At 50.0% G+C, this 24,951-nt stretch overlaps 1 protein-coding gene across 1 annotated transcript in view; it reads left to right on the top strand.

The window, feature by feature from the left end:
• The first annotated feature begins 5,524 nt into the window (after positions 1-5,524).
• Positions 5,525-24,951, top strand: part of LOC135258204 (voltage-gated potassium channel subunit beta-1-like) — a 39,930-nt gene continuing 20,503 nt past the window's right edge. Inside the window, exons 1-2 of the mRNA XM_064341505.1 lie at positions 5,525-7,452; positions 24,259-24,302. Of these exons, the coding sequence (XP_064197575.1) occupies positions 7,235-7,452; positions 24,259-24,302 (262 nt within the window). The 5' untranslated portion in view covers positions 5,525-7,234. The remainder of the gene's footprint in view (positions 7,453-24,258; positions 24,303-24,951) is intronic.

Below are 24,951 nucleotides of genomic sequence, written 5' to 3'. Positions count from 1 at the left end.
CAGACATCGCACAAGCATGCCCCGTAAGGCTGCACGTTCGCTTGCATGCAAATGTGCAAATTCCCCATTTTTTAATTTTCCGCATTTTTAACATTTCCCCCATTTTAAAGTTTTTCGCTGGTGTCCGTGCGGCTAGCCGCAGGGCAGAGATGGATCTCGGCTTGGGAATGTTGGCTGAGAAAAGCGGTGTTGCTCTGGGACGCAGAACTGCTTCCTGTGTTACTGCGGGACCTTCCTCTCTGGAACCTCGGTGGGCAATGAAGGCAGAATTAAGAATGCCAGCACAGCAATCATCCATACACTACCTCAAACACACACACAGACACACACACACACACACGCACATGCACACGCACACACACGCACACGCACACACACACACACACACACACACACACACACAGACACACACATACACATGCACACGCACACAGACAGACATGCACACACAGACACACACATACACACGCACACGCACACACACACACCCGCACACAGACACACGCACACACACACAGATGAAACGCACACACACACACACATGCACAGACACAGACACATGCACACACACACACACACAAAGTATGCACAAACACAGTTACACAAAGACACAGACGCTCTGCTTTAACATGAACATGAAGGGCCCTGGATGAGAGGCGAAAAGCACAGGTGCAGGTGTTGGGGGTCTGGTGGAGGGGGGGGTGGGGGATGCACCCTGGGGGTGAGCATCACAACAGCCTGAGGCAGAGCCACGGAATCACAGAGACTCGGATTCCGGAACACAGCCTGCATTCCAATGGGCCTCCCTGACAGCACGCTCAGAGAGAGAGAGCGAGAGAGAGGGAGAAAGGGAGAGAGGGAGAGAGAGAGAGAGAAATCGTGTTTCCTCCCATATGTCACAGGGCCAACTGCAACGATTTGATTCCGCAGTTAATCCCTGACAGGGGAGGATTATTCTGAAATTATCGTGGAAAGTTGAATTGGGCCAAGGGCTCGCTTCTGGCTGTATCAGGAGAAAAAAAAAAAAGAAGCTTCCAAGCTTTCCCTTTCTGATAATGCTCTCTTCCTCCTGATTGGTTGGGCTCTGCTCCCCTGCAGAGGAATGCGTTGGCGTATGACGGTCATGTGCTCATCTGGCAGATTATCCATTCACTGACTCCCTGCCCTTCGGATGTCAAAGGGAGACTTTGGTCTCTTAATGCCTCCTGGACGATTTCTCTCTGTAGCCTACTGCAGCCTTAAGAGAAATAAAATATATATATTTTATAAAATCATAATGGCTTTGCATTTCTGCTGCTTTAATAAAAGATCTGAAAGCACTTACTTTTGTTTTGTTTTTTTTTTTTTTTTTTTTGCACTTGCCCGAAGCTCGTTGAGATATCGTGCGATGACCGATTCGGCCAATCGGTGCAAGCCCGAGACCAGGCTGGGCCAATCGGGTTTCGATTTGGTTTGGTTCTGGTGAAATTGCGGTGGGATCTCTGTGTGCCGCACGCCACGTCGGTCCCCACACCATTTAGCGCCTCGCCCCCCCCCCCCCCCGATGATTCACGCGCTCTGGGGAGAAGGTGGCGTCCCATTTTTAGGCTCTCTTACTGGAGCAGATGATGTCCCGGACTCCAGGGGCGCGACGGCTGGGCGTCCCAGCAGAGATTCGGAAACGAAATGTGTCAATTATTTTCAGTGGGGCTGGTTTGAGTGGCACACTTTTTTTTAGAGTTTTGTACGTGGATAATTGTGAGATCCGACCCCCCCCCCCCCCCCCCCATCGGAAACGTGGAGTCCTTCTCCCCTCCCCCCCACCACCCCCCCAGCCTAATGTGAGAGATGGGTGTGGTGGGAGAACGGTTTGTGCTAGAGGAGGCGCGTTCGCTAATGAAGGTTTAATTGGGTTTTAATCCGTTAATCCATCGTTAGCCGTGGTGTGATGGGGTCTTTTCCCCCGCGTCTGAGGGCCGGCCTGCAGGGCTCCTCCTCCCACTTCCTGGTCTCTGTGAGACGGAGCGACTGGGAACGCCTGTCCTGTGCTGTCACTGTGCTCAGCTGCAGCCTCACACCAGCGCTACTGCAAACACACGCACACACACACACACGCACACACAGACTCACACACGCACACGCACACACAGACTCACACTCTACTGCAAGCGCACACTCACACTCTCTACTGCAAACACATACGCACACGCACACGCGCACACGCACACACAGACTCACACTCTACTGCAAGCGCACACTCACACTCTACTGCAAACACATATGCACGCACACGCACACACACACACACACACACAGACTCACACTCACACACACACACGCAAGCACGCACACACACACACACTCACAGACACACACACACACACACACACACTCTCTCTCTCTCTCTCTCACACACACTCACAGACACACACACACACACCACGCTCTCTCTTCAACACACACACACACACACACACTCTCTCTCTCTCTCTCTCACACTCACACACACACACACTCTCTCCTCTCTCTCACCACACTACAACACAGACCCTCCAACACACACACACACACACACACACACACACACACACACACACACACGGTTAATAAGGCCAGGCGCAGTGCCGCTGAGCTGAGTGCCCTTTGAGTCCAGCACAGCGGTGCTCTGCCACTCAGTGTCCGAGCTGGAGAAACAGCCCGTCAATCACCACCCTGCCCGCCGTCGCGCGGACGGAGATTAAAATGGCGGTCGATATACATCAGTCTCCCCTCTGTCTGCTTTCAGCGTGGGTATACTCCTCCCGCGCTGCTGTCAGAACGATAAAACTACAGTAAACGAAACTGTCGGCCGACTGCTTTTCTCGTTTTGAGACAAAACTGAGAGGAAGATGGGCTGTGCGAAGCGAGCAGTTCCCCCCCCCCCCGGTGTGCATCCCTCAGTGTCAGTCCTGGCAAAGCGGAGGTGGGGGCCGGAGGGTCGGGCAGCTCATTCTCCCCCCCCCCCCCCCCCCCCCACAGTTTCTCATTCCCGGTGATTTCTATTGACTGAATCGCACCGGGGCGCAGGTTGGAGCGTGACCGCTTTGTGGGATTCAGTCGTCCCCGGTAACCGTCCTGCGGTAAAAAATAATCTCCTGTGTACGTTAGTGCCAGATGAGAATTTCAGCAATGAGTGAGAGAGAGAGAGACTTTTGAATTTTAACCATCCTCTGTTATTCAGCGCAATGGCGAGTTCAAAACACAGTTTTTATGCATCGATGACAATAAATTCACTTAAGTGAACAAAAGCAAAGAAGACGCCCCTACTCAGTCACCCAATGCCCTGAGCAAAAGAGAGGGAAAGTTAGAGAGAAGGAGAAAGAGAGAAAGAGAGCGAGAGGAAGAGAGAGCGAGAGAGAGATAGAGAGTGTGTGTGAGAGAGAGAGAGAGAGCGAGAGAGAGATAGAGAGTGTGAGAGAGACGGGGCGGGGGGGGAGACTCTGTTCCACCACATTTACTTTTTCCAGTGGCCGACTCACTAGTGTGGTGCCGGTTCCAGTCATAGAGCTATTGGCCTTGTTCCAGTACGCACACCTGAGGTCTGTTCAGAACAAACAGGAAGTACGGCGGCCATGTTGTCCCTCACAGGTGCCTCCTGGTCCGCAAGCATGCTAAACAGCTGCTACGCTACGCGGATCTCCTGGATCGTTGCTGCGACCTCAGCGTCCAACATTTACCCTAACGCTCTGCATCGCGGGCCACACAGTACTACAGGAGCGCTAGTGCCGAGCGAGGAAGGTGGGGAAGACGTGCGTGTCAGTCGGTGAACGAGAGCTGTGCCCGTGGGCGTTGTTGCGGTCGTTATCGCGGTAGAATCCTGAGGGTTCCGTAGACGTCACTTCATTGGCGGTTGATGACGTGTGTGAGCTGCCCCCCCCCCCCCCGCTGCCTGCTTGCCACTGACCTGAGGGACTGTGAGCAACACAAGAGCAAAGCAGATCAGTCCTTTTCGCCGGTTGTGACTTTCTGGCGTGCGATTGTGTTTCTTTTTATTGTGCGTTTTCGTTGCGGGTCAGTGTGTTGCGGCAGATGTGTCGTTGTTGGCTGGGTCAGAATATGCTTTGGCAGACTGAATGCATTAATATGTATTCAAAAAAGTGACTTGGATGTATACATACCATTTTTAAAAAATATGACTAATACTCTCCACAGCAGTATATTCAGAAACATATAACTATATAGAAATATGTTAAAGTGGCAATAATTTATATTTTTGGTGATGAACTGTGAAATTATTATATTTTTAATTGAAATCGTTTACACAGGGCAGACCAACTGGTGATGGACTTCCACTGTCTCTGCTCTGCAATTTTGTTGATTCTCTTTGAGAGTCTGAGGGAGAAAGACTGAGAAAGGTGTGTGTGTGTCTGAAAGTGACAGAAAAAGGGAGAAGGTGTGTGTGTCTGAATGAGAAAGACAGAGGGTGTGTGTGTCAGAGATAGAGAAAGACAGTGTGTGTTTGTGTGTCAGAGAACGAGAGAAGACAGATTGTGCGTATCAGAGAGAGAGAGAGAGAGGTGTGCGTGTCAGAGAGAGAAAGAAAGAGAGGGTGTGCATGTCAGAGAAAGAGAGAGAGAGAGAAAGAAAGAGAGGGTGTGTGTATCAGAGAATGAGAGAGAGAGAGAAAGAGAGAGAGGGTGTGTGTATCAGAGAATGAGAGAAAGACGGATTGTGCATGTCAAAGAGAGAGAAAGAAAGAGATGGTGTATGTGTCCTCTCCTCCTCCTCCTCCTCTTCCTCATCCTCGTTAGTTATGGCAGGCTAAGACATATTGTGCTCCTTATAGGATTACCAGTTTTTACAAGTTCTTTGGTATAATTTGAGCAAATGCATGTAAATATATCTTTTCATGTTTATTTAATAAGATAAGTGCCCTCTCTCATGCACACACACATACGGATACGCGTTCTGTGTTGCGTGTTAATGTGTTTACTGCACTCATGCAAATAAAGCTCCGTTTGAATCAAACTGCTTTTCCTGTTTCTCCCATCTGTCTCGTCGTTTTTACACACACTTTCACCCTCTCTCTCTCTCTCAGCTCAGTTTGACGTGGTTTATTGGCATTATCTCCATAGAGTAAATATGGCTAAAAGGTAATGTTGACGAACAAGTGTACCCATTTACATACATGTACTTACATGTGCATAGCACCTTCAGGAGCATGCGGATAGTATACACACTACACACACAAGCTCAAACACCTTCTCCCACACCCAACCCACACACACACACACACACACACACACGCATCCCTTAAATATGTTTTGTCCCAGTCCACTGACAAAAGTGATAAAGTGCTGTTGGTAAGATACTTATCTTCGCTGTGCACTTGCTGACACATCTCCCTCTCTCTCCCTCTCTCTCTCTCTCACACTCTCCCTCTCTCTCTCCCTCTCTCTCTCTCTCACACTCTCCCTCTCTCTCTCCCTCTCACACTCTCCCTCGCTCTCTCTCTTTCCCTCTCTTTCTCTCACATGCTTGCCAGCTCTCTCTCCCCCTCTCTCTGTCTCTCCCTCGTTTGGCTCGTTCTCTCGTTCATTTGCTCGTTCCCCTCATTTGCTCCTCTCCTCTCTGCGCTCTCGGTTTTGTCGCTCTTCTTCTTCTTCTTCCTCCAGATGCTGGTGTCCTCCGGTCCTCCCCCTTCCCAGCAGCCCCCCCCCCGGCTTGCCGCACGCTCCGTTCTGCTCCGTTCCACGGTTCTGTTAGCAGAGCGCCACGAGACCAGCTGCCTCTCTCTCTCTCTCTCTCTCTCTCTCTCTCTCTCTCTACGCCTCCCTCTCCCTCTCTCCTTCTCTGCCCGATCTGCGCGGTGGTGCTTTTTTAACCGTGGGGTTCCGCCAGCCTCCGGTGAGTCCGTGCCCGTCCGTGCCGCCGCAAAGTTTGTGAGCGTTTGCGTTTGTGTCTGTGAGCGTTTGCGTCTGTGAGCGTTTGCGTCTGTGAGCGTTTGCGTTTGTGAGCGTTTGCGTCTGTAAGCGTTTGCGTCTGTGAGCGTTTGCGTTTGTGTCTGTGAGCGTTTGCGTTTGTGTCTGTGAGCGTTTGTGTTTGTGTCTGTGAGCGTTTGTGTCTGTGAGCGTTTGCGTCTGTGAGCATTTGCGTCTGTAAGCGTTTGTGTTTGCGTCTGTGAGCGTTCGTGTTGTGTCTGTAAGCGTTTGCGTTTGTGTCTGTGAGCGTTTGTGTTTGCGTCTGTGAGCGTTTGTGTTTGCGTCTGTGAGCGTTTGTGTTTGCGTCTGTGAGCGTTTGTGTTTGCGTCTGTGAGCGTTTGCGTTTGTGTCTGTGAGCGTTTGTGGGGGTGTTTGCGTCTGTGGGCGTGTTTGTATCTGTTGGGGTGTTTGCGTTTGTGTGTGTCTCTCACACGTTTGCAGAACTCGGAAACAGGACAGAGCTGAGCGAGAGAGAGAGAGCTGAGCGTGAGAGGGCGAGGGAGAGAGAGAGAGAGAGAGAGAGAGAGAGAGCTGAGCGTGAGAGGGCGAGGGAGAGAGAGAGAGAGAGAGAGAGATCCCCGGAGCTGCCTCTACACTTCGGCACAGCGGCACGGACGAATCTTTACCTCAACTGCTGAGGGAGAGAGGGAGGCGGAGAGAGAGAGAAAGAGGGAGAGAAAGAAAGAAAGAGAGAGAGAGGGAGAGGGAGAACTGGGACATGATCGCGGTTGTGACACACGTTAACATCGGCGGGCTGAGCCGCACACGTTCCGGCTGTGAGATCTGAGCGGGGGGGACTGCGGAAGGAGGGAGAGAGAGAGCGAGAGAAAGAGAAAGAGAGAGAGAGAGAGGGAGAAAAGAGGGAGTCTGCGGTCTCCGTTGATCACAGAAGAAGTGCCGGTACCCCCTGGATGAAACAGAGCCGGAGTCTCTGACTCTGCCTCCCCCCCCCCCACACTACCCACCACCTCCCCCCTCCCCTCTCCCCCAGCAACTTGTTCTCCTTCCTCCTGCATTTTGGTTTGGACTACGGACCTGGGGAAACCGCCGAGGCGCCTCCCGTCCGCTCCGGAACGTTCCGGACCGCCGCCGCTCGCTCCGGCGCTCGGCCACTTCCATGCCGTCTCTTCTCCCGCTCCGGACAGACGCACGGACGCACGGACGCACGGACGGACCCGCACGCTCGCACAGGACTGCGGCGAAAAGCCGGACCCCACAGGCAGACCCCCCCCCGGCCCGTCCCGCTTAGATCCCACGTTCCCGGGGGCTGAGGAAGAGGAGGACGGGAGGAAGACATGCAGGTGTCCTTCGCCTGCACGGACCACAACCTGAAGGCGCCGCGGAACGGCGACGGGCACGGCAAGGCCAATGCCACCAGCCCCAACGCGGGCAGCGCCGCCCGGGCGCGCTTCCGCACCGTGGCCCTCATCGCCCGCAGCCTGGGCTCCTTCACCCACCGCCACCACATCTCCCTCAAGGAGTCCACCGCCAAGCAGACCGGCATGAAGTACCGGTGCGTGACCCCGCCATCTCCGCTCGCCCCCTCTCTCTCTCTCTCTCCTCTCCCCCTCTCTCCCTGCCACTCTCCCCCTCTCTCTCTCTCTCCCTCTCTCCTTTCCACTCTCCCCCTCTCTCCCTGCCACTCTCCCCCTCTCTATCTCCTTCCCACTTTCCCCCTCTCTCCCTGTCACTTCTCTGCTTCTCTCCTTCCCACTCTCCCCCTCTCTCCCTGCCACTCTCCCCCATCTCTCGCTTCTCTCCATTCTCCCCCTCTCTCTCCTCTCTTCCACTTTCCCCCTTTCTCCCTGTCACTTTCTCTGCTTCTCTCCTTCCCACTCTCCCCCTATCTCCCCCACCGCTCTCTCATTCTCTCCCTCCCACTCTCTCTCATTCTGTCTCCCACTCTCACTCTGTCCCTCTCTCCTGCTCTCCCTCTTTCTCTGTTTCCTTCTCTCCCTCTGTCCCACTCTCTCTCTCTCCCTCTCAGTCTCTCTTTTTCTCTCCCCTCTCCCCTTTGTATTCTCTCCTACTCTCTTTCCCTCCTACTTTATCCCACTCTTCTATTGTTTCTCTCTCTGTCTCCCTCTCTCCCTCTCCCTCCCTCTCTCTCCCCCTCTCCCTCCCTCTCTCTCTCCCCTCCTTTCTCTCTCTTCCTCCTCTCTCTCTCCTCCCTTCCTTCTCTCCGCTCCCTCCCTCGCTCTCTCTTTCTCCCTCTCCGTCCCTCCCTCTCTCTCTCTCTCTCTCTCTCTCTCTATCTGAATAGCCCGTACAGCGAGAGCAGCGCTGCAGCCCGTTTGAAGTTTGTTCAGTTGAGAAAAACAGTTTATGACGGAAGTGTTGAAAACCAGCGATTTATCATTTCCAGTCACCAGGCCCTAGTGACAGAACCCCCTTTGTCCGTTTGGGTTCTGGTTCTGGGCCTTCTGCCTGGGCCCGAATCCTGGCTCCCGGGTCGAAACTGTGCCCTGTGGCTAAACTCACTCGGTCCAAATCCCTACGGCTAGCGACTGTCAACCTGCATAGTCCTCTCGGCGTAAATTACGAGCTAAGCTGGAACAATTTTCTGGCCGAACTGGAGGCAAATTATCTACTGAAAGGGCTGCCTCTTTTAATGTGTGGAGGGAGAGTCTACTCACCTGCCCTGTCCCTTCATCTTGTTCTATGTGATTGGGTTTTTTTTTTTTTTTGGCTTCTTCAGTTTAATGTGTCTTGTGTACTTCTGATACCGATTTCTGTGTGGATCAGTCTGTGCATAGGATCGAGCATGGATGTGTGTGTGTGTGTGTGTGTGTGTGTGTGAAACATTTATGTGCTGAAATCGACTGTCAGTCATTGAAATTAGGTACCAGTGGTAAACTTTTGAAATGCTATATTTGTCTGTATTTGATTTAAGATATCAGTGGAAGGACAGTACAGGGTTTCACATCAGATATATGACTGTTTTACATTTAGATGGATTTAAACCAGGTAGCAAGCTGTGTTTGATTCTGAGATTTGATTTGGTTTGAAATGAGGTGTCAGTGTATATTTGATATGAGGGACTCGTTTATATGAGTCTCTGCTTCACGTCAGGCTCCAGTGGTATTTTAAATCAGATATCAGTCTGTGTTTGATATCAGATGTTAGTCCATATGTAAATTAGGTGTTCATATCAGGAAGTGGTGGTCTTTGATATCAGACGAGAGTGTTCGATTTTGAAGTCAGATATCAGCCTGAGGTGTCAGGGATTGAGTTAAAATTCTACTATCATCCTGTATTTTGTTTTTTTGTTTGACATTGGCTATCTGTGTTTTTCTTTTTAGCTGTCATTCCGTGTTTTGTGTCTTGTATATTTTGTCTACTTGTTCAAGTAATATGACTGAGTATGTACATCAAAACAGCGGTCCGAGTCGGATATCTAGCATTTGCCTGCGTTAATCGGGAATTGCCGTAAGATATCAGGCATCAGTTTAATATCAGGAATTGATGATTGAATTGAAATCAGGTATCAATCTGGTGTCGGGGAGTTTTTCTAAATCAAGTGTCCGTCTGCTTGGTCAGCCGCACAGCACTGACACCACACGTGCCACACACACGCGTGTTCGGCACGAGGCCCGTCGTTTGAATCGACGCACGCGTTTTGAAAATACGAGGACGATCGGAGGTCGACTGCTCGCATTTTGATACGAAAGTGTCTTCCTGCGCTGTGCGTCAGGCCCCAGAGCGTGCGGTTTTAAAAACGCGCCGTCCGTCTGTTTGTTTGATGTCAGCCACCCCTGGCGTCGGGTGTCCGCCCGTGTTTTCGATGTCAGCCGTCCGCCCCTGTGCGGCAGGGGGGACTGGCAGGCGTGTCGGATTTCGGGCTCGGGAAGGACGTCGGTCGCACAGTGGAACAGGACGCTCAGGTTCCCGGGTAAACCCCTTTGTGGTAGTGATCCATGGGGACAGCAGGTGTGTGGCGGGCTGTCACCTGTCTCCCTGTCAGAAAGCCTGTTCTCTCTCTCCTTCTTTCTCTCTCTCTTTCTCGCTCTCTCTCCCTCCCTCTCCTTCTTTCTCTCTCTTCATCTCTCTCTCTCTCTCTCTCTTCCTCGCTCTCTCTTCATCTCTCTTCCTCTCTCTCTCTCTCTCTCTCTCTCTCTCTCTCTCTCTCCCCCTCATCCAGCCTGATCGGTTCTCCTCCCTTTTCCCATTGTGATCTCTAATGAGCAGGCATTGTGCAAACCCTAGTGCGGGCGCACGGGGTGTGTTTATCCAGTAAACAGGAAGCTAAAGCTCAGGCAATACATCGGTGACTTACCAGATTTACGTTGTTGACTCGTCTGATCTGCTGAAACCTTTCAGCACACGCAAAACCAATAACGCAAGCAGCGATTGGTGCAGAGCTAATACTATGACCAATCACAATGGGTCGGACCATTTTTTTGCATGTGCTAAAAAAAAAAAAGTTTTGCATGAGGTCATGAGGTATGAACGCCTCATATTTCTTGTGTTGGAGTTTCGTTTTTTTTTTGGGTGGGCAGGACGGGAGAGATCTCTCTGTTCCCCTGCTTCCCCCAATCTTGCGCCTCCTCCATCTGCGTTTTTCCTAATTAGTCGCTTCTTTAGGGCGTTTTACAATACAACACTCGGAACCCATCTGGTCCTCTATTAGTTTGCCGAAAATGCCTCCCCTGCTTGCGGGGTGGGGGGGGGGGAGCGGGGACGAAGGACGAGGGGGGGGAGTCTCATCTCAGGACATTCTGGCAGCAGTGTGAGGCACTAGCATCACTGAAGATGTAAAGATGTTACACAGGTACTGCTATGGCATCCCAGATCCATTCTTTTACTAAACCCTTCTAAATCTAGACTAAATCTCTCCCCCTGATGGAGATTATGTTATTTATATGTGGCTGCCCCCCCCCCACCCCCCAAAAAAAGGAAAAAAAAACTGCCCAGTATAGTTATGCATTTAATAAATTGATTGCTGTATCTCATTAAACAGGGAGGCGTCTCATGACCTTCGATGCTTTTGATGGCGGGTACGACCGTTAATTTGGACTGATTCGGATTGTAGATGTTCCTTGCGTTCCTCTGCTCCTCTCTGCTTACTGTCTGCAGGAGTTTGGGGCTGCAGACGGTGTATTACAGTATGAAGTGTCTGTTTGCTGCCGCAGTGTAGTTCTCGGTCACTCTCCTTAATTAGGTTTCAGAGCACATATCGAATCGGAATTTTTTTTGGCTTCATCCTTCCGGAATGCAGAGCTTTCCGTGTTAAGAATGCAGACCTGAGAGTTTGGTGACTGCTTGTTGGGGGGGTTCTAACTTTTTGGACTGGACTGGACTGGACTGCACTGCTGGGACTGGGGTTGCGGTGCCATGACCGGGTGTCGCCTGCAGGAGGCGCTGTGGTTTCCGTGAGCTACGGCAGGCGAGAGAACGAGGGAGGGAGAACACAGCACACCTCTTCATTAATTTTAATTGCTATTATAATATGCAGACATTCCAGTCATGCTGAGCATTTAATACACTTTTTCCTCTGGGGATTCTGGTTTCCTCCCACAGTCCCACAGACATGCAGGTTGGCTAACTGGAGACTCTACATGGTGACCATCAGGGTTACTCTCGAGAATGCAAAAGAGAATAGCACTGTAGCACAGTGGGTAAGGAACTGGACTTGTAACCGAAAGGTCGCAGGTTCGATTCCCGGGTAGGGCACTGCCGTTGTACCCTTGAGCAAGGTACTTAACCTGCATTGCTTCAGTACATATCCAGCTGTATAAATGGATACAATGTAAAATGCTATGTAAAAAGTTGTGTAAGTCGCTCTGGATAAGAGCGTCTGCTAAATGCCTGTAATGTAATGTAACACGGAGGGCAGGCGACTCTGTAAAGACTCTATGTGATCAGTAAGCGTAAAGGTAATGGAGCAAACCAACAGTTAGTATTGTAGTCAAATGCTAATACTGCACACAGAAAACTGAAACCGAGAAGCACTGATACCTGATTAGAAACCAGGGCTCAGTGCCGGGCGTGCCAGTGGCACGCAGTCAGCAGCAAGGTGTACTGGGAGGTGGTCTACTTCCTGGTTTCAGGGCAGGTGAAGCGATGCCCACGCGGGATCAGCCGTTTTCATCTTTGACGAAGTCTGCAGCAGCTGTGGCATCTTTTCCTGTTTCCATGGCAACATGCACAATAATCTGTGCATTTTATTTATTCTCTTCTTACAGCTTTTTTTTTGGATAATTACACGCTCGGTGTGCGTTGCTGTTGCTTTGACTGCTTTCTGTTTCTGCAGAAAGGTAGAAAAAACTAAATGTGTTATAGCACTGTTATAACGCATGAATTAGCTTGTAACTACTATGTTATAGGTTGGCTTGTGGTTGCACAATGAGTTAATTTCTGTTTTAGAGCTTTTTTAAAAAAAGACTGAGGAGGAATTATTTGCTGAGTTATGATATTTATTGAGGTTGAAGTGGGGCAGGGCATTATGGGTAAGTCCGCAGACAACTGTTCATTTACAGCGTCAGATCTCTTGCTGCTGTAATATCCCATGACTAATTCAAGCACTGTAATTGACCGAGGATGAAAGAACAGACAAAATGTATGAGTTATCTTTACAACCAGTTCTCAATTTAACGAGAGCACGTCAGTAATTATTTAGGGTTTCTCTCTCTCTCTCTCTCTCTCTCTCTCTCTCTCTTTCTGTACGTTCTCCCACTTAATTAGTTAAATGTGTTTTTTTTTTTCCCCTTGTCGTACAGCGGTCTTGCCCAGATGACTCATGAATCTGCGTCTGTCCTCTCTGGTTTAATGTGAAGTGACAGTTTGTCGCGGGCGGGGTGGGGGGGGTGGGGGGGCTTTCTCTGTTTACCGGCGGCTCCGTACGCGGCCGTCTCTAGCCGCGTCTCGGGTAATGGCCTCTGACAGGGGAAGGCCGCTGGCTTTGGGGTCCGCGGGGGTCACCCCGTTTCCGGGGCTTTGTGTCCTTTCTTAGCGCTGTCCATCATCCTCCCCCCCCCCATCATCTTCCTCCCACTCAAATTCCTCCAGTCATTGCATCACCTTTGACCTTTCGCCCACTGCTCCCAGTGTTCCCTCTGCTCGGTTTCCCACGCGTGGCTGAGCTCCCAGGGCTGTGGTTTACACTGGGAGTGGGCTGTGGTTTACACTGGGAGTGGGGTGTTGTTTACACTGGGTGTGGGCTGTGGTTTACACTGGGAGTGGGGTGTAGTTTACACTGAGAGTGGGTGTGTTTACACTGGGAGTGGGGTGTAGTTTACACTGGAGTGGGCTGTGGTTTACACTGGGAGTGGGGTGTAGTTTACACGGAGTGGGCTGTGGTTTACACTGGGAGTGGGGTGTAGTTTACACTGGGAGTGGGGTGTAGTTTACACTGGGAGTGGGCTGTAGTTTACACTGGGAGTGGGGTGTAGTTTACACTGGGAGTGGGCTGTGGTTTACACTGGGAGTGGGGTGTAGTTTACACTGGGAGTGGGGGCGTAGCTGGGTGCCACGTGACAGAGATTAGGGACATCCAGGTTCCTCAAGCTTTATCCGTTCTCTCGTCAAACGGTCCTTTCTCCTACTAGCACCAGGAAGACCAGATTAAGCTCTGAAGTCAATGTATCCCCCCCTTCATCTGCCCCCCCCCACTTCCCTGCTGATGAAATGGCTTTTCGCTCTTAGCATCGTCAGGAATCTTCCGGAGCTTTCCAGTGAATCTTGGAAACAGTTTTGCTGTTGGATGGGGAAGTAAAGCCTTAAAAAGAGCCTTTGAAGATGAAAACTCAGCCTTTATCTGCGATTAGCTCCTGTAAATAGCAGGGCTTGTGTGTGTGTGTGTGTGTGTGTGTGTGTGTGTGTGTGTTTGGTGTGTGTGTCTGTCTGTGTGTGTGTGTGTGCGCACGTATCTGTGTGTGGGTGTCTGTGTGCATGTGTGTGCACGCATGCGTTTGTGTGTTTGTGTGTGCTCTGTGTGGGTGTGTGTGTGTGTGTGTGTGTGTGCACGCTGTGTGTGCACGAGTGTGCGTTTGTGTGTGCAATGTGACGTGTATTTGCATTTAGTAGTATGTATATGGTTGTATGTGGGTTTGTGTGTTTATGTGTACGTGTGCATATGTATGAATTTGTTCATGAGTACTGTTCAAATGTTTTTACATGCATAGATGTGTGTAAAACATGCTGTCTAGGCACATCATGCAACTTTGAGTTTTATGGCCTGTTTTGCCATAAGGCGTGTTACGCAGTTCTGATTGGTGGGTTAGTGAGGACTGAGCATGCTCAGTTGAGACTGATCCAGTGTGCCGTGAAATGGAAGCCTTAGGTTAATTTATGGTTGCTATGGAGATAAGAATTATGTCACTTGAAAGATAATGAGGTGTGCTCACTGGGGGGGGCGGGGGGCGGAGGGGGGGGCGACACTCCCCTCTCTCCCTCTCCTGATCGTACTGCGCAGTGAAAGAAGTGCTTTGTAAGTGACTGAAAAAGAAAAAGGCATGAAAAATTGCCTAAAAAGGTCTGCTTGTCACTGGGGTAGGTGCCATATAGGGTAATAATGAATCATTCTTTTGTACGTTTTTTTTGGCTTCGTAAAGGGTACTTATTAGTTCCAAAAGAACATTGTTGTAACTTACATTTGGGATGCGTACCTCCCCCGTACCTCAATTTCTGAGCGTGTACAGTCTTATTAAGTTTCTCTCATTAATGCCTGTAGTGCGATAGTCAGCTCATTACATTACATTGCATTGCAGGCATTTAGCAGACGCACTTACCCAGAGCGACTCGCACAACTCATTGCAAAGCATCTACACTGCATCCGTTTATACAGCTGGATATATACGGAAGCGATGCAGGTTAGGTACCTTTGCTCAAGGGTGCAGCGGCAGTGTCCTACCTGCCCAGGTGTGCAGTCAGGTGTGCTACCCGTCGCTCTTATGTGTGGCCTTCAAGCTTAAAATCAGGAACCGGTTCAGATCCGAGGAGCCAAGTGAGCCGAGGGTTGCTGCAGAATCCGCAGCTCTAGCTCATCAGCTAAGTGCTGATTAATGCAGCCGTTACTGGGAACGGGAACATTTTAGCATAAAATCTTCATGAAATCATTGTGCATCTGTTTTATTTTCTTCCTGGCCTCATCAGAAACCCGGACGTCATTTATTTATTTATTTATTCAAAAGTTCAACTGCCCCTCGGTCTTGTCGCCCGCCCTCAGCGGCTAAATTATTCACCCGTTCCAATTTGTTTTTGGTTTGTGGCACGTAGTAGAGGAAGGGGGTTTGTGACAGGCAGTCCCACTTAGGTTTCGAGCCTGCAACCTCCCCGGCTCCCAGCTAGCGCAGTGCTCCTCACGTTATCCGGGTGTTAGCGCACGGCCAGCGTGGCCACACACACCTGGGCACAGGTAGGCAGGATGTTACACTGTCCTCGTTTTTTCTGTGCTCCATTATAGTAGCCTTTTTTTATAGCAAGTTTTGCACTGGATGCGCATTGAGTATTCAGTCCCTGCAGTTACAAAACCGCTCCTCTCTCTCTCTCGCTCTCTCTCTCTCTCTTTCCCCCTCTCTCCCCTCTCTCTTGTGCCCTCCACCCCTCTCTCCCTCTCTCTCTCTCCTCTCTCTCTCTCGCCCTCCCCCCCCCCTCTTATTTTAAACGCACTTATTGCTCATTCGTTTAGCCGGGTGAGGTTTCAAAGGAGCTTTCCAGACCTCCTAATGTCCCCCTAAAATGAATACACAATAAAAAAAATTATGAACTATAATAATAAAGATGGTCTAGATAGAGATGTCAATAGATAACTTTTAACAGGCCGTACCGCAGTAGGCAATTAACATTCTGCTCCATGGAAGCGTGGATAAGTCATGATCGCATTATGCAAGACGTACACTATTTAATACAAGTAATAATGGCAGTGATCTCAATGTTACAAAGGACACGCAAACCGGACTATGTTTATTTTATCTGAGCGTCTAGAAGTAATGATTTATTTCTGACGGGGAGACAGAACGGTCGGCCGGAATTCGTCCGGAGTTTAGAACACGGGCAGAAGTGATGTCACAGAGGCGACGTTTTCCTTCGCTCTCGCTGCCTGGGAGGCGCCTTGAACGCTCCCTCTGACGCTGACGGAAATGCTCGCGGGTCTGTGCTCATCCTGGTGGCTTTCTCCTGTCGGTTTTAAAAAAATTTATTTACCCCCCCCCCCCGCCTGTTTCTTATGTCCTCCCAGGGCTGGCAGGGCGGAGTGTGGCTCTGCGCTAACCTGGAGAGATGGTTTATGGGAAGCCGGTCCTGTGGGCGCCGTTACGCTGTAATTCGGTTAATCCATCACCGCCCCTCGGCTTTGTGAAGCTCGAGTGTCCACCCGAGACGGGATTTTTGCCGCTCGAGTTTAGTTTTTTTCTCGTTTCTGTCACCGAGCAATAATGCCCCCGCTTCAACTTCTTTACCCGTTAGCCGACAGCAGATCTGTGTGTGTGGAGGTGTGTGTGTGTTTGTGAATGTGTGTGTGTGTGTGTGTGTGGAGGTGTGTGTGCTTTTTTCTGCTGTGTGTGTGCTCTATTTTAGCACAGTGTGTGTGTATGTGTGTGTGCACGTGCGTGTGTGTTTATGTGCGTGTGTGTATGCTGTGTGTATGAGTGGGTGTGTGTGTGTGTGTACATGAGTGTGTGGGTGTTTACAATGTTGGTAGTTGGGTGGTGTGTTGTGTGTGTGTGTGTGTGTGGTGTGTTGTGTGTTGTGATGTTGTGTGTGTGCGTGTGTGTATTTTTGTTTATGTATGTGCATGTGTGTGGGTGTGTATGAAACATTGATTGGCTGTGGCACTGCCTCTCCCAGCTTGGCGTTGCTTTCTCTGTGGTTTAAGATGCGTAGCAGTGGACATCACTCCGGGATCACCGCAGAGTGGCTGCCGCACTCTGAAATGTGAGCTTAATCAGGTCATGCTTTTTTGCTCAGTGTGTAAAGATCTCGCCAGACTGCTGATTAAAGATGCACGCATAGTAAAACCTGATTTTCCCATCCGGATCCATGGGCAGGCAGTGACTGGCTGTTTGCGTATTGAGTTATCTCTGCGGTCAGTGCCTCTCCTGCTTCTTACGAGCAGCTGTCAAACCCTTTTACAGAGCAGTGCGGCTTTGCATTAACTCTGCTTGGGGAGATTTACACCCTCTTTACAGGCGGGATATTCACTTCCTGTTAAGCTCCAATCGCTGAAGTGTTGGAGTTTTATGTCAGGACCAAAACACTACTCCGCATCTACGTGTTTGCACACATTTCCAGCGGTCTGCGTCATATAAGTCTATAGCCATGCAATAAGGCAAATTCAGGCTTAAATATGTAGTAATAACCATCTTGTTTGTGTTATTGTATCTTTATACATGTTATCAATGCACTGTTTTAATACACCTTTATAGCGTATGAAAATCAAGTTTTTTTTGACTAGATGTTTCCTGATGTCGTCGCAGGACTGATGGTTTGCTCTCTTGAGGGCACAGAGGAAGTGATGTCACAGGTGATGTAGGCCTGTGCCCCTTCTAGGTGCGTCCCGAACGCCGCCCCGCGCTGCCCCAGTGCGGCCGTGAGCTCGGCCACACCGCGCTTTTGGTGGTCGCTCTTTCTTCGGCACGCGACGCTCGCGGACGAAGATTCCAGTCACGTAACGGCTAAACCGGCTGACATGGCTGCAGGCTCATTCTCTCCTCCTCTTCCCTCTCTCCCTCCCCCTCCTTCATTCCCCCCCCCCCTCTCTCTCTCTCACTCGCTCTCGCTTTTTTCCTGTCTAGCTGCCGAGTTTTTAAATAAGAAAATATCTGTTTTTCGGCTGTTGATGTTTGGTGTCCTCGGTTTCGGGTTGTTGATGTTTGGCGTTCTCACTTTTTTCGGTTGTTGATGTTTCGGTGTTTACAACTCCCAGAAAAGAAAGAAAGCCCTTTAAAAATGAATTCTTTCACCCAGCAACATCCAGCCACCTGATCTCCTATTCAAATAGCAATTTTTTCATCCCCATTTTTTTATACAAGAAGCTCAACAATAAGCCAAAAGCAGGCTGCTATGGCGTGGATGCACAATGGGAATCAAAATCATTTTTTATTTTTTTTTGGCAGGAAATTTTTTTCTGGCATTTGAAAAATGAAAAACTTTTTTTTTTTTGTATGCATGTGAAGTAAAGTGTGGGTTATGAATTATTATTATTTAAAATCGTAATGTGAATATGTGCGATGGGTTATGATTTTAATTTAAACAATGCGTAAATGTTACATATGCTGCGCAGTGTGGGCAAGCGAGCAGAAGATCCAATCGCCTGACACGTCTGTCTGGCCACGAAGCAGCCAAAAAACTAAAAAGCGAACCTTCGGCGTCTGTGACGTGACCTTTACCGCCGACGCCGACAACTTGTTTGTTTGCAGAACCGTCGGCCGAGCGGCGGCTCCTGAACACCTTTTGTTTTTACCCCGCCGGTCTTCGCCTCAGCGCGCATCGACCCGTGAACCGGTGCGCGTGGAGGGCGGTTGATATTCACCTGGTAGCGGCGGCCTCGTGGGGCGTGCCGAAAGGCGTTCTCTCAGAGGGCTCAGCCGTCTTCGGAGCCCACTAAATAATGGCGGCGAGGTCAGCCATTTTGTTGGGCTGTGCAACGGGGTCGGTCTTTTGAGCCCATGAAATAATGGCGGCGAGGTCAGCCATTTTGTTTGGGCTGTGCAACGGTGGCTCATGGCTCTTTTTGAGGCGGGAGTTTTTTTTTGTTTGGGGGTGGGGGTGGTGGGGGCAACGTCTCTGCGCTGGCTCATCAGTCAGCTGCCCAGGAGGTGTCCCGCTCCCTTCATCCTGAAGAATGCACCTGCCAGCTTAACAGCGAGAGGAAGAGAGGAACAGGCACGGCGACGCTGGTGACGAGGCACAAAACTGGTTCCGATTTTCGGCTGGCAGGGAGACGCTATTAATAGCGCAACAGATCGACTGCTATTGGGTAAGAAGTAAGCGTTCAGAAACTTTGGGCGTTCGGAAACGTCGACGTTACTGAAATAGACCCGTACCCCTGCGTGCGGGAGCTTGGATGAGGATGGCTTTTTAGACCGGCGCTACAGTGCGAAATCCTCTGTAAAAACTTTATCCAGCATACAAAAGCCTTTTGATTTGCATCAGTTCCTGAAACGTATTCATTTGAGGTCAAAAGTTTGAAGACGCGCAGTCCTGATGGAGTTGAAATCTAGAGTGTGTGTGCGTGTACTGTAGATGTCCTTGTAAGGTTGTACTTGGGATGATGCTCTTTTACTTCCTGTGTGCGTGGTTGGAATGGGAAGGCCTTAGGTCAGGTGTTCTAAGGACATTCTAATCTTACCAAAATATATATTTATTTTAGCCTTTATGTAACCAGGACGGTGAAGTGAGGACATGTTTTTGTTTATGACTATCTGACACATATTTGGTTGAAAAGCGTGCAGGAAGATTGCATAGAATTTTTTTTAAAAGTTCAATGAAAGACAGAATTGACAACAATGCAGCATTCAAACTGAGTTGTGTTGACAAGAGTGTGTTTAAATGGGAGTCCGCCTATCCGCGTGGATATAATCAGTGCCTGTGGAAGTGTTCGCTGTGAGTCATGGTGTGTGTGTGTGTGTGTGTGTGTGTGCATGGATGCTTGTGTGTGTGTGTGTGTGTGTGTGTGTGTGCATGGATGCTTGTGTGTGTGTGTGTGTGTGTGTGTATGCAGACATGTGGAGCTGAACCCTCAGGACCCCAGTCACCCTGACCCTTTTCGAAACTTTAGAAGCCTGCAGTCAGACTGGGTCTCTGGTGACTCATAGGGAGGGGGACATGGAGGGTGCGGGGTGGGGGGATTGGTGGTGGGGTGGGGTGGGGTGGGGGGGCATGGGGGAATGTTGCCCTGCTGTTATGAAAGCTGCAAAAAAAATCCTAAAAATGTCATTAAATCTGTCTCAGCCCCTGAAGCCCTATCTGCAGTGCCTGCACAGGGAAATGACTGCGTGTGAGATTGGTTTCCAGAATCTGATTAATTATGAAGGTTTATCCAGCATTATGTTACAGGCCACTGCCCTAGTTGGCTCGAAACACCCCCTTCCGCTTGGAACCTCCTGACCTGCACGAGGTCATGAAGCAACTGACCCGACTGAGTTGGTTCAGTACCAGAGGACATCCACAGAAATTGGGCTGAAATGCCTCTGTAGTTTCTCCTCCCCCCCTCCCTTTTTTTTGGGGGGGGGGGTTAGGGTTAAAAAGTGAAAAAAAGTCTGACCGAAAGATGGAAAGATGGTACCAAAAGATGGAAGAGACTCTGTACGCTGCGACACGTCCTCAAAAAAAAAAAAAAAAAACATTAAACGCCCCGTTTGGGCATTTAACAGACGCTCTCTCTTATCCAGAGAAACCTCACACAGCTCACGTTCTTTCGATGGGATCCATTTGTGCAGCTGGGTGTTCGGGATAAGCAGCTCGCTCGAGGGCGCAGGGACAGTGTCCCCTGCAAACTATAAGAGTTATAAGAGCCATAATGGCCTGCCTTTATGTGGCTCTGCTCTCTCACTCAAAGCAATTTGCAGTGACGCAGGGGGAAACTGTGTGGCACCCACCTGCAGGCACGGCCGCCATTTTGTGCCAGAACGCTCACCACGCATTGGCTTGAGGTGGAGGGAGGGAGGGAGGGAGGAGAGAGAGAGAGAGAGAGAGAGAGGAGGGGGGAGAGGAGGGGGGGAGAGAGGGAGGGGGGGGAGAGAGGGGAGGGGGAGAGAGGGAGGGGGGGAGAGAGGGAGGGGGGAGAGAGGGGGGGGGAGAGGGGGGGGGAGAGAGGGAGGGGGAGGGGAGGAGGGGGAGGGGAGGAGAGAGAGAGAGGAGGGGGAGAGGGGAGATGGTTAGGGTTAGGGTTAGGGTTAAGCGAGAGAACGATTTTAGCCAATTAATCTGGGGCATGATTAGATGGCAGAATGGTGAGAGCCAGGTTGGGGAATTGAGCCAGAACACCAGCTCCCTGACCATTACCATAACCATGCACTGCTGGAAATCCTTCTCTCCGTTCCAGTTGCTTTATTGGCATGAAATACCAATGTAATTATCGCCAGAGCATACATATAAATGATATGTAAAATAGTAGTAATGATATTAAAATAATAATAATCAGAAATGTAATAGGGTTTAACAATAACAACAATAACAGCAACAACAAGAATATAAGTAAATCCATAAATATGTACACATTTATATGGGGTGGGTGGTCACTCACTGTCCCCCTCCCTCTCTCTCTCTCCCTTTCTTTCTCCCTCCCTCCCTCCCTCCCTCCCTCCGTCTCTCCCTCCCCCCTCTCTCCAATACCATATCTCTCCCCCTCTCTCTTATACTCTCTCTCTCTCTCTTATTAATACTTCTCTCCTACCTTCCCTGTTCGCTAGCCGTGTGATTTATGGCTGTTTTGGGGAGCACTATGACTCAGCACCAGTCTCCAAATGTTCCCTCTGCCCCCCCCCCGCTCGGCGTGTGGATGAAATACACGTCTGTTTCTCTTCCATACCGTAGACATCAGCGCAGGTCGTGTAATATTTTAACTTCACTCCTCCTGGACAGCGTGGCTGGTTGGCAGATCTCAAGGTTAAGACGTCAAAGTCAGCCGCGAAGTCGGTCTGCGCATCAGTGCAGGCTGGGAAGTCTGCTGGCGTGTGACAGTTAGGCTATTGGAGTCAGTCCTGGAGTCTGCTGGCGTCTTACAGTATAGAAATCAGAAGCTGGATGGGAATTTTGTTGGTAGATTCATGTTAAGACGTCCGAGGCGTCTGTGAAGTCTGCCTTCAGACAACAGCTAAGACACTGACGGAGGCGGAGAAATCTTTTAGTACACCATTAAGTTAAGACTTGAAAGCAGGTTTGTGACGGTTTGTGGCTTAGAAGATTACCGTTAGCGATCCTAGCAGGGCGCGAAGTTCGTTCGCGTGTACAGTTGAGACGTCAGAGCACGGCTGTCAAGCCTGTCGGAGTTAAGATGTAAAAACCTGCTTGTGAAGTCCATCCCTAGATCAGTTAAGACGCCAGTGCTGCATCAGCAGCCGGCTCTGTATCGATTGGGAACGCCCTCTAAATGTAGGTACTGAGTGCGATCGCTGTTCCCACATTGATTAGCACGTTTTTATTAACGCTGCCCTCCGGTGGCCACGTGGTGTGTGTGTTTTTTTTTTTTTTTCAGGTTGTTCATTTTCATTCTTGTCCATAATGAGAACACAGAAGGGCCAGATACTCGCCTCCCCCCCCCCCCCCCCCCCCAATCGGATAAGAAATGACAGAATAATAGCAACCCTCTATTTCTTTCTTTCTTTCTTTCTTTGCACCCTTGTTGAAAGAATTTCAGACTGAATTTCCTTTTCCAAGTCAGGGGGATGATACGAAATCATACTGGGGAGGCCAGTTCAACATGGGTGTGCGATTTGAGTGGATTTTAATTCAGAAGCAACGCTCTTTGAGCCTCCAACCCCCCCCCCCCCCCCCAAAAAAAAATGGCTGGAGACCCCTGGATTGGCCTCTAGCACTGCGTGGGCTGTCCCTTTATCGACAGCGGTAAAGGTCGTTACCGCAGCCCATGCTGAGAGAATGATGTCACAGCCAATGAGAAGTGGCAGAACCCTGTCTCCATTCCGCCAGGGCACCCCCACTGCATGCTGGGAGCATCCCTACTCACCACTCCTCTGCCCTGTCTCTCTCGCTCTCCCTCTCATCCGTTTTATCTTTCTTCATCCATCTCATTTTCTCCCTCGCTTTCTCTCTCATTCCTCTTCTTTAAGTTTTATTTTGCCTCCTCTTTTCTGTTCCTCGCCCTCTCGCTATCTCACTATCTTATCTCATTCTGCATTCCTCCTTCACTTATTTATTTCATCTGTTTTATTTTCCTCCTTTCTCTCATTCTGTATTCCCCTCCCCTCTCTCTCTTTCTCTTTTTCTCTCTCTAGTTGTGAGGCAATTTGAACTCTGCATTTTTGAGGGTACAACACTAAATAAAGCCGCCCCCCCCCCAAACTCCCCCCCAAGACACAGAAACTCTTCTCAAACCTTAGAACCAGAATCGACCCCACTTATTCTGCGCTAGGGGACCCTTAAAATGAAGGACCCCCCCCCAACTGCGCTCCCGCCACCACGCCACCGACCTTGCGAACACCCTCCAGGAAAACGCAGACGCATATCATTAGCAATTTTAAAAAAAAAGAGACACAGTTCAAAGCGTCCATATGGCTCCGCCTGCGGACCGCATCAAACTTTCGCCGCATGGAATGACTCGCGCTGCAGCGAATCTCCGGGATGGGAATGGGAGCGAGAGGAATTATAGCAGCTCGCGCGGGGCTGTAACGAGACCCCGCGCGAGCTGCTGTCCGATTCGCTTACGAACTGAAGGCGTGATGCCGGCGCCGGACCGGCCCGCATTTTAAAAAGAACTCGCTCCCTGACGAAAATGCGGCTTTTCGTGGAAGCCTCTAGCCCAGAGACGGCTACGCAGCAGCTGTATTTTCCGCGAGGGATTTGATGGGGAGGGAGGGAAGCGCGTCTCAGATTGCCAGGGTATTAGGATAAACCGTTCCCGCGGTGATGAGCACAGCCTTGCGCGGTAGGGGGTGACGAATGGTCCCCTACGGAGAGCAATTTAACAACGTTTTGCATAAACCGGTCAATAACACGGTGTCATTGAGTCCGAATGGGGCGTGGAGCTGAGGGAACCGCTCTGAATATTGATTTAAAAAAAAAAGTGGATTCTGGTCTGCAGTAAAGTTTATGTCTGCACTCTGGAGCTCTGTGTGCGTGTAGCTGTGTGTGTGCGTGTGTGCGTGTGTGCATGTGTGTGTGTGTGTGTGTATGTATAGCTGTCTGGGAGAGTTTGTTTGAGTCTGCGTGTGCGTGTGTGTGTGTACCCACATACACATACACATGTATTTGCGTGTAAATGCATGGGAATATGTGTTTATGTGTTTATAATGCCACTGCCATTAACTTGCTACTGTTGCTGCTGCTCATTGCTCACTTAGGGACCCACCTGGAGGTTATCCCCGCAGTTTATTAAAACCTCTACTTTCTCTCCCTACCCATCCCTCTCTCCCTCCCTCCCTCTACCCTCCCCACCACTTTCCTCTGACTGTATGTCTTTCTCACTCTGAACACCAACAATTTTTAACCCAACAGCATTATTTACAGGACCCATGGATGTTAATCGCTTAAGATGCAAGATCGCAAATATGCGATTAGAATGTTCTTAACTGAACATTCTAATGCTGATGTCACAATCACTGCTGGCGATTGAAAGCGATGGAGTTCTAGAACACTGACTTAGAGTCTTGAAAAAAAAAACCCCATTCCAGTGGTTAATGCAGTTATTCTGACTTCTCTGCAGGAACCTGGGGAAGTCAGGGCTGAGGGTCTCCTGCTTGGGGCTCGGTAAGTATGCACTCGCCCCTCCCCTTCTCCAAGCCTCCTCTCTCCCTCCCCCTCTCCCCTCCACCGCCCTCCCTCCCCCTCCCCACCTCCTGCACTCTATTGCCATTACTAAGCTATTTAAAAAAAATTAAATAAAAAATAGATTTGTTGTCTTAATATTCCTTTATAATGAAGACCAAAATTGATTGTGTTCCGAGCGCTGAGCAATACCCAGAATCCATGACCTTAGTAGAACGACCTGAAGAGAAAAGGTTTTTTTCAAGAAAGGTGGGGAAAAAAGACGAACTGTGACTCCTCTGCTTTTTATTGGCTGTACAATCAATGGCAGATCATAGGGTATCAGTCATGCTGCATCCCATCGATCGTGGCACGTAACAGACCCTAAGGGATTCCGGGATTGTTTCAGAGAACTCGCATCGATTGATTCCGGGATGATGGAACGCAGCAGGCGTTCCGGAGCGCTCGCGGTGATGGCGATCTCGTTCGTATGTACGGCACGTGCGGTGGGGTGGGGAGGTGGGGGGGGGGTGGAGCGGAGCGGAGCGGGTGACTCTGCCTCTCCCGAACGAGGTTGTGTGCCTCTTACAAACATTCCATGTTCATGTAATATGAAAACAAAGCAAACAACAACAACAAAAAGAAAACCTTT

This window comes from Anguilla rostrata, chromosome 6 (genome assembly GCF_018555375.3).
Source record: "Anguilla rostrata isolate EN2019 chromosome 6, ASM1855537v3, whole genome shotgun sequence".
Classification (NCBI taxonomy): domain Eukaryota; kingdom Metazoa; phylum Chordata; class Actinopteri; order Anguilliformes; family Anguillidae; genus Anguilla; species Anguilla rostrata.
This window is presented reverse-complemented; position numbering and strand designations above follow the sequence as displayed.